Genomic DNA, 9,106 nt, shown 5'->3' with positions numbered 1-9,106 from the left:
TAGGGTGTCTGCCTTGCGTGCAGCTGACCTGGCCGATTCCTCCGCCCCTCTTTGAGAGCCGAGCAAGCTACTGAGAGTATCTCGCTCCCGAGACAAAGCCTGGCAAGATACCCGTGACATATTCAATATGCCAAACACAGTAACAGAAGTCTCACAATGGAGATGTTACTGGGCCCGCTCGAGCAAATCGATGAACAGCGGGAGGACAGTGCTCAGTGCTCAGTCCTTGTATAGAGAGAAGTAGACAAGGTTAGAAGGAAGAAGTGGGATGAAGGGTGCCACGACAGATAGTATATCAGAGAATATTTTATCCCAACACAACCTCTTTGTTCAGTAGGGGTTTTATGCTGGCTCAGACTATGAGTAGGCCAACATTCAGAAGCTTGGATGATGAAGAGAAGAATAGCAAAATAATAAATATTTTGCCCATTTGATCTTTGGGGAGGAAACAGCTCATCTGATAATTTATGAAACAAAGAAAGAGTCAGTGTCTCACCTTGTCATGGAGGTATCATTGAGTCTTACTATTATTGTTATGTTTATTTTACTAAACATGATGGTGCTTGGGACTGGGAGGTGTTGGGGATTTTAATGGCAGTGGGGGTGGGATGGGTGGTGGGTGGTGGTGTCAGCATGCAAGCATGAGCAACGGTCCTTTGAGTCATCTCTCTGAGAATAAGAGGGGTATTTCTTAGGTAGTTTTCCAGACCATAAAAGAACGGGGAACTTTGCCACTCTTTCTGTGTCTCAGAGCACAGGTTTTAGATAAAAGTCAATACTGTAAATGATAAAACCTTCAGGGCTCTAATTCCCTGCTCAGCGACATCCCTGAGGTTGTTGATAAGTGAGTCATTTCTTCCCAGTGAACATTCTACTGAGCACCCACTGGCTGAAATCTGGAGGGAACTCCACTGCCTTTGATGGATAAGGTCAAAAGCTGGAAGAGGAAAGGCTCAATTCTAGAAAACTGATAACCTATTACCCATGGCAGGCACATTTTCTAACAGGTTCTCTCCCCAAGTTCAAGATGACTATGCAACAACTATGTGAATACAAATGGAAAAAAAGATGGAGAAGACCATTTTGGTTTCCAAAACTCATTTATTCCCACTGAGAATGTCTGATTATTAGCAGCATCATTAACAACCCCCACCACAACATTGGGTGGGGGGGGAAGAGAGAGAGAGAGAGAGAGAGAGAGAGAGAGAGAGAGGGAGAGAGGGAGGAGAGAGCGAGGGGGGAGGGAGGAGAGAGAATATGTTCTGGGGGGTTGAGTATCAGCCCAATTATATTAGTTATTTTCAAAATAGGTTCAACCAAATAGAATATGGGACTTCAGGTAGGTCCAGAATATATCTTTTCCATATCCACTTTTGTGATTGTCAATGATGCCTAGGACAGGTTTCTAGGGAAGGCCTGTCTAAAAGCAGGAATAGGAAATATCTATTCAGAAAGTTCTCTTTCTAAAATGTCCAGATTGACCATTTATACCAGGCTATTTGACCATGAGATGACCAAGGGAAGCATAAAAAGCAATGAAGAGACTAAGTATTTGGTGCAATTATATCAACCCCTGGGTCTGTGGTCCCTGTTGTACTCCTGTTGTCTTTCTTCCTTGAGTGTATCAGATGCCTGATACTGGCAGAGGTGAGAGACCCTTCCCAGGTTCTTGGAAAGCTGTGGGGATCATGGTATGTATTTCTCTAAATAGATGGCAGTGCATCTGTGTAACACTGCACAGGGCCTAGGCTTCTGGCTCCTTTCTGTCTGTCAGAAACTGTGACAGAGAGAGTGGGCTGGACCGGACTCACAACTTCTCCACCACAGACAATCCTTTGACTTGTCTCTTATCCAAATTGCGGCTCCTAAGACCCCGTTTTCACTTCTTCTCAATTGGGGATTTGAAGCCCCCTCCATGACAAACGACTCGACTCTGTGATTATCTGTCTGTTACTCCACTGCTTGCAGTCCTTCCTGTACCAGGAGTTTGGTCCCCAGCTCCCAGAGGAAGGCCTAACGAAGTCATTCTCCTTTCACACACTACAATGTCAATTGCTGTCGTGATTGTGGAACCAATTCAGTGCTGGGAAACCATTTCAGTGGGGAAACAGTGAGGGAAGCAGTCTGGATCTGAAAAAAGGAGATGCAGCACAAAATACAGATCCACTACTAATAACTCACTGGGCACGATCTAAGACCTCTCTGGGACACAGGATTTGAGCTGAAACACAATCCCGCGCGCGGGTGGCCCATCCAGCTTTGGGGGGTCAGCTGGTTTGTTCTGTGCAAAGGGTCCCAGGCCGCCTTCTCTTTCTTCACAGCCTGGGAATCCCCAGGACAGGCTGTGACCTGCCTCCCCATTTCCTGCATGGAACTAGCCGGGCCGTAGAACTCAGCGCCCACCTAACCCGCTGCTGGTGCCTGCTGGTCCTCCCCGGCCTCAACCACAGAGGAACTTGGCAGTTTCTGTGCACGCAAGGAAGTTGGAGTCCCTGGCTGGAGGGCACTGGAGAAGGCACGTTTTGGCCAAATCTGCCTCTGGGACAGGCATCCTGGGGGAAAGCACAGCCAGAACAGTCTTATAGGCTCCAAGAGAAGTTTCTGAGAAAGTAACACATGTAGGCTCCTTAGCCCTCCAACCCCCCTCGCTGAGGGACAGAGGTGGCCCACATGTGTCAGAACAGGAAGGCCGTGGCGGCCCCTTGGCCCCAGGTGAGCCAAGCTCAGAAAGCAGAGGAAAAAGTGCCCTTCGCTTCATGCCACACCCCTCCTCCTCCCACCTTCGCCTCTTCCCACCCCCAATAAATTCTCTGCACACGGACCTTGCCAAGGGCGCCGGAGACCCCAGCCCGCACCGTCACCCAAGCGCGGGCACGGCCGGGCTGGTCTCCACCCGCGGGGCTCGGAGGCGTGCTGGAGGCTGGGGGCGTCCCGGAGCGAGGACCGGGCCACTTGGGCCGCCCAGGGCGCGGGGTCCCCCGGGGAGTCTCGGCGGCCCGCTGAGATGGGCTCGGTCTCCTCGGCGCTGGCGCGTTCTCGCAACGCCGTGGTGCAGTCGGGCTCTCCGCCGCCGCCGCCGCCCGCCGCGCCCGCGCCGCCCCGGGACCCGCTCGCAGTCTCCCGGAGCCCGAGGCCCGCGCCGCCGCAGAGCCCGGAGCTGTCCGCGGTGCTGAAGCGCGTCCCGACCATGGCCCGGCCCTACAAGCCGCGGAGCCGCAGCGCAGCCGGTGAGTCCCCGCGAGCCCCGCGCCCGGGCAGGGAGTGCGCTCGGCTCCTGCTCTCGCCCCGAACTTCCTCGCCAAGTTCACACTCGTTTCTGGCTCGCTGGGTTAGTTCGGAAGGATCGTCTTACAGGAAACAGACGGGAGGGCAGTTTACACCCCTTTCCCCAGCTTTGCTCTGCGAGGCGGGGAATCTGCCTGGTTTTCCTAAGAACTCGCTCCCTCTCCTCCCAGGGGAGTTGGGAAAAAAGCACGAGATTCCTGCTTGTCCCCGGCTTTCTTCCCCGTGTGAAGAAGGGAATATGTATTTGCACTGATATCTTCTGAAGGGACTTGGGGTGTGTGGTTGCGAGGTGACATGTTTGGAGTAGACAACAAGGGAGAGGTGAAATGAGAATAAAATTTGGAATCACAGCGCGGGAGGGCGTTTGCCTTGCGCGCGATCGCGCAAGGTTCGGCCACTTGGGTTCGAGCCTCGGCATCCCATATGGTCCCCCAACCATCTCCAGGAGTAATTCCTGAGTGCAGGACCAGGAGTAACCCCTGAGTATCGCCGGGTGTGACCCAAAAAACCAAAAAAGAAAAATTGAAGCCAGAGTTGGGTTTGACCTCCATCTGCTGCTTTCTTTGTTAGCTTTGGCGGGATATTCTCTTTGTTCCTCGGTTTTGTTACCTGTGACATCTGGATGACAACAATACCTACTCATTAGGTAGCTGGAAAATCTGACCAGGAATAGAACTTGTTAAATGTCCTTTGGAAACTGTAGAGCATAATGTAAATAAGCCTGAACAAGAATTGTCCCCGAGTCAGATCTCTAAATCTTGTCTCTGAACCTCCTCCAAGGGAACAACAGTGTCAATGTTTAGTTTGAGCTACTCAGACACTGCATTTTATCAGAGTAGAACACTCTTAAGCGTAATTGAAAAAAAAGGTCATTAGCTGATATATACAAATGCAAAAAACAAACAAAACAACAACACAAAACCCCCAACCCCCCCAATAAACAAAATGACAATAAAAAAAACCCACACTGCTCACACTAGAAAACTTTCTAAATGCATCAGTTTATCTTTTGGTTTCGTACATAAATCCTCATTCATCCTGAGCTCCTTACTCTGACAATTGATCTTTCAAGGAAGATTCAGTGAGACAAGTTGATTTCCACAAGAGGAATGCTAACTTAAAACTTTGACGCACGTAGAGGTCAGATATCTGTTATTCCCTTGACAGTATTCTTAAATTTTTTTTATTAGTGAAACACCATAGGCACAGTTGTAGACTTACAAACTTCCGTGCTTGGGTTTCAGTTATTCAATGATTGAGTACCCAACCCTCCACCAGTGCCCATTCTCCACCACCAATGATCCCAGTAGCTCTCTCAATGTTCTTAAAATTTTAGAACTTTTCTTGTTTCATTTAAATAGCTCTTGAAATGATAAGAAGTTCATGGATATTATCTTTCAATGCGGAGATTTATCATGATAAATTACTTTTGGGGGGCTGGAGAGGCATTACAGGGATTGTGGCATTGCTTTGCATGTGTCGGATTCTGGTTTGATCTCCAGCACGACAGAGTTGTAAAAGTTTTATTAAAGTATTTGGAGACAATATTTCTAATGTATTGGGTGCAACTTTAGTTTTTATGTAATCTTATAGTGAGTTATATTGGGCAAAATAGATTTTATGAAACTTTCAAAAAGTCACAGTTTTGGAATTTATTTTTTATTTTATTTTATTTTATTTATGGCTCAGGATACTGAAGGACACTCAGAAATACTTGTTGCTTGGTCCAGACAGTTGGTTCAATGCTTGGACTTGGGCATTTGGGGGAGCCACTAGGACCATACCTGGTGGCTCTCAAGGGCCACTAGGGCTACACACAGCAGTGTTTTAGGGATCATGTGAAGCCTGGGACCAAGCTTGGGGTCTGTGGTTAGCCCTGTGAGCTTTCTTGTCTGAACCCTCACAAAACTCTTCAATATTGATTTGGATGTGTGTACTTATATTATCAGTTAAATTGAAAATAACACATGATTGTTTAAAGAATATTATCATGTTGTTCTTAATTTTTGAGACATGGACAGAAAATTCAAGTATTGAAATAAAAAATTTACAGTTATTAAAATATTTTTAGGAACACGAAGAGCCTCAAATCAATCGTTCATGATCTTGATGAAGATCATGAATATTTTTAGAAATTTTTTTATTTTTTAAAAATATTTTTAGAAATTTTCATTTAATTAATTTTTGTTCTAGATTGAATGAATACACCTCAGAAATACTAAATTTGACTTTTTGTTTGTTTGTTTTTGGGCCACACCTGGTGGTGTTCGGGGTATCTCCTGGCTCTGTACTCAGGAATTACACCTGATGGTGTTTGGGGGAAGCTGGAGATTGAACTTCGGTCTGCTTCATACAAGGCAAGCATCCTACGCATGGTGCTATCTCTCTGTCACATAAATCTAACTTTTTCTGATACAAAAGCTAACTTTATTTGTTATTTACATTTTATTTAATAAGGTATATACCCATTTTATTTTATCAGTTTTTAAATAAAAGGAGGGAAGCATGGCTAAAAATTATACCCTTTTGAAATAATAATCTAAATTTTATCTTTTATTATCTGTTAACATCAATTATAGTACTATATATCATCTAAATCATTTATGCAAAGATATTGAATTTCTGTTAATTAGTCTAAAAAATTCAGAATGATATGTGAGCTAAAATCTTTGAAGTGTGATGGACGTATCTAGCTGAATGAAGTTCAATTTTATGATCTGTAAAACTGAAGTACAATTGCCCTGTCTATGAAACTGGTCACTGACCTAGATTGGATTTCTTTAGACACTGGGCAGAAGAGTGAAAGACTGGTGGGTCAGAGGCAAAGTGGCTTTGCTGCAAACTAAAACTTGTACTTATAGGCCAAGCTAAATATACATGTGTATCAGATGCCGTTTTATGGGATCGTGGGATATATACTTTTATAGTCATTTTACTGATTAGGCTATTAAGGTACAGAGGGGTTGTATAACACAGTTAACAAGTGACAGTCAGAAGTCAAATCCAGGTAGATTGGCTCTAGAACCCTGTTTTGGTCCACTTCTCTATGCTACTTATTTTAAGTGCTATGTGCTTATTTCCCAGTTGTTAATACTTTCTTATTTAGTAATGTTCTTTTGAAAAGTTTTTGTTTGTTTTTGTTTTGTAGTCACACCTAGTGATACTCAGGACTTTCTCCTGGGTCTTTGCACAGGATCACTCCTGGCAGGGCTCGGGAGACCATATGTGGTACTGGGAATTGAACCCAGGTCAGCCTCATGCAAGGGTCAGGATGTAGAATACTTCTCTTTGTGGCTGTTGATCAATCTGTTTTATTTATTTATTTATTTATTGCTTTTTGGGTCACACCCAGCGATGCACAGGAGTCACTCCTGGTTCATGCACTCAGGAATTACTTTTGGCGGTGCTTGGGGGACCATATGGGATGCTGGGAATCAAACCTAGGTTGGCTGCGTGCAAGGCAAACGCCCTCCCTGCTGTGCTATTGCTCCAGCCCCCCAATCTGTTATTTTAATCTGAAAGTAAATTTCTTACTGCTTTGGGCTACATTCACTTCACGGTTTACTTCTCAGTCCTCTCATGTGCTGGGATCTATGGTTTTGGTGTTTTTGGAGAGTAAATTTCAGAAATCTAGATTTGTGGATATGGGATAGAGAAGGGGGCCTTAGTGCTTTAACCAGAATTTTCAGGTAATTTTGTTACCAGTGAAGTGTATCGCAGCAACAGGAAGGGTTGCTTAGTGGCATAACCCTGAACTCCACCTCCAAGAATTTCTAGTTGAGAAATCTGGCAAACGGTCTGAGAAGCCACATTTCTACTAAGTTTGTTAGATATTGCTGATAACAGAAGCCGACTTTGAAAGCCACTGCTCAAGGCATAAGAACCACGTAAAACAGACACTTCTTTTGTTGGTCATTTTGTTACCAAACCTACATTCAGGTGCTCAGTGCTCAAATACCAATATTCAAGAGATAAGAGGTGATGTGAGAAAAACAGGCTTGTTCAGAGGTTGGGTCACCTGAGATGGTGACTCATGTCCCCAAAACCCTCTTGCCTGCATGGACAGAAGCAGTTTTTATAAGAAAAGAGACTGGGGAAGATTGTTTTTAGGAAGGGTCGTGCTGACTGGCAGTGCCAGGGTGATCAGTAAATCCCCTCCTGGCTGGGCCCCAGAAGCAAATTTCCCCTGTAACTACAAATAAAGATTTATTTTTTCAAAAAACAGTTATTAATTATTGAAATTTTTAAAAATTTAATTAAAACATTTTTGGGGCGATTAAATCACCGCAAGATACACAGTTACAAAGCTGTTCATGATTGGGTTTCAGTCATTCAGTGTTCTAACACCCATCCCTTCACCAGTGTACATTTCCCAGCACCAATATCCCTGTTTCCCTCCTGACTCCCCCACCTCCTCCCACCCCCGCACTCCCCAAATAAAGATTTCTGATTGAGCTTTCTGTCCTTTTACCCTTTAGTGCAAGACAAGGGACGGGGGTGGGGGGAGGGGGGGACGCATTCTTAGCATGTTAAAAGCACTTCTGCCTGAACAAGTTTACTGGTTTCTTGGTTTTGGGGCTTTGTTTTGTTTTGGGAGGCAACACCCAGTGATGCTCAGGGCTTACTCCTGGCTCTGTCCTCAGGAGTCACTACTGGAAGTTCTCAGGATCATATGGGATGACAAGTATTGAACCCAGGTCAGCTGAGTACAAAGAAGGCACTTTGCCCACTGTGTTATGTATCCTGTCCCCAGTTTTCTGGTTTCTAATACTGAATTCAACTCTCTGTTTCTTTGGACCAGTTTCATTTGATTATGGGATCCTTACAGGAACAGTGGAGAAGTGAGACTGGATTCTAGGCAGCTTTCGTTATCTTTCTCTGCTTCACATCTTCACATCTACTTCACCCATTAGCAACCCTTCTTCTGCCAATTTCCAAACTGTCAGGATAATTTTGATTCTTTATCAGCAATGCTTTTTAATATGGGGTAAAATTTTAAGGAAAATGTTAGTAGAATTAAAATGACTGATTCATGTGACAATAAAACAAAACTCTTTTCATCTTAAAGATCAGAGGTGGGTGGGTGGGTGATGACTCTAGAGGGTTAAATTTCAACACTAACAGCATCCCCAAACTGCATGTCTCCACTTCATGTTAATTAATCGGTTTTAGTGGCTGTGGTGGCTTTTATTATTGGGGAACAAAGCATTGGTGCTTGGGAGACATCAGGGCATTACTCCGTGGTCTGGGTGGTGACAGGGCGCAAGAAAGGTACCTGCTTTGCCACTTGTGCCAAACCTCCAGCCAGCAGACACAAGCAGCTTTCTAAAAACTTAGGCTGGTGACAGGGAGAGCTGATGAGAGAGAAGCAGCATGGCAGTGGCTAAGAAGTGCTGGCTTTGGCCTTTTCTATAGAAACTGCTGCCGCCCTGCCACACTTCTTCCTTCTAGGGAGGCAAGTCAGGGTCTCAGTGTCTGATTAAGACTGTAAAGCCTCTGAACCACTTCTTGGGATTCACTTTGGCAGTTACTAGAGTCTTTGCTTCCAAAGTTCGTTTCTGCTAACCAGGCACCTTCTTTAGTCAGTAACCGGGATTGTATTTACTCCTGCAGTGTGCAAAACTTCAGATCTAGACAGCACTTGGGATATTATAAAGATCAAAGAGTGTCTCTTTATCTTTTGATCTTTAGGATAGTTTTCTGGGTAGAGGGGATAGATGGCTTTATTGTCTCCCCGTTTTTTTAAAGTTGAAAGTGTTTTATTAATTCACATTGCAATATTACAGCATAAGCAGTTAAAATTTACATTTAATAAATCAAA

The 9,106-nt window shown here is 44.7% G+C and overlaps 1 protein-coding gene across 3 annotated transcripts in view; it reads left to right on the top strand.

Moving 5' to 3' along the window:
- The first annotated feature begins 2,989 nt into the window (after positions 1 to 2,989).
- Positions 2,990 to 9,106, top strand: part of PDE1C (phosphodiesterase 1C) — a 661,768-nt gene continuing 655,651 nt past the window's right edge. For all 3 annotated transcript variants that reach the window (XM_056117979.1, XM_056117974.1, XM_056117975.1), the window contains exon 1: positions 2,990 to 3,227. In XM_056117979.1, the coding sequence (XP_055973954.1) occupies positions 3,005 to 3,227 (223 nt within the window). In that variant the 5' untranslated portion in view covers positions 2,990 to 3,004. The remainder of the gene's footprint in view (positions 3,228 to 9,106) is intronic.

This window comes from Sorex fumeus, unplaced genomic scaffold, assembly GCF_029834395.1.
Source record: "Sorex fumeus unplaced genomic scaffold, SorFum_2.1 ptg000037l, whole genome shotgun sequence".
Taxonomy (NCBI): Eukaryota; Metazoa; Chordata; class Mammalia; order Eulipotyphla; family Soricidae; genus Sorex; species Sorex fumeus.
The sequence above is the reverse complement of the archived record's forward strand: the minus strand, read 5'-3'. Positions and strand labels throughout refer to the sequence as shown.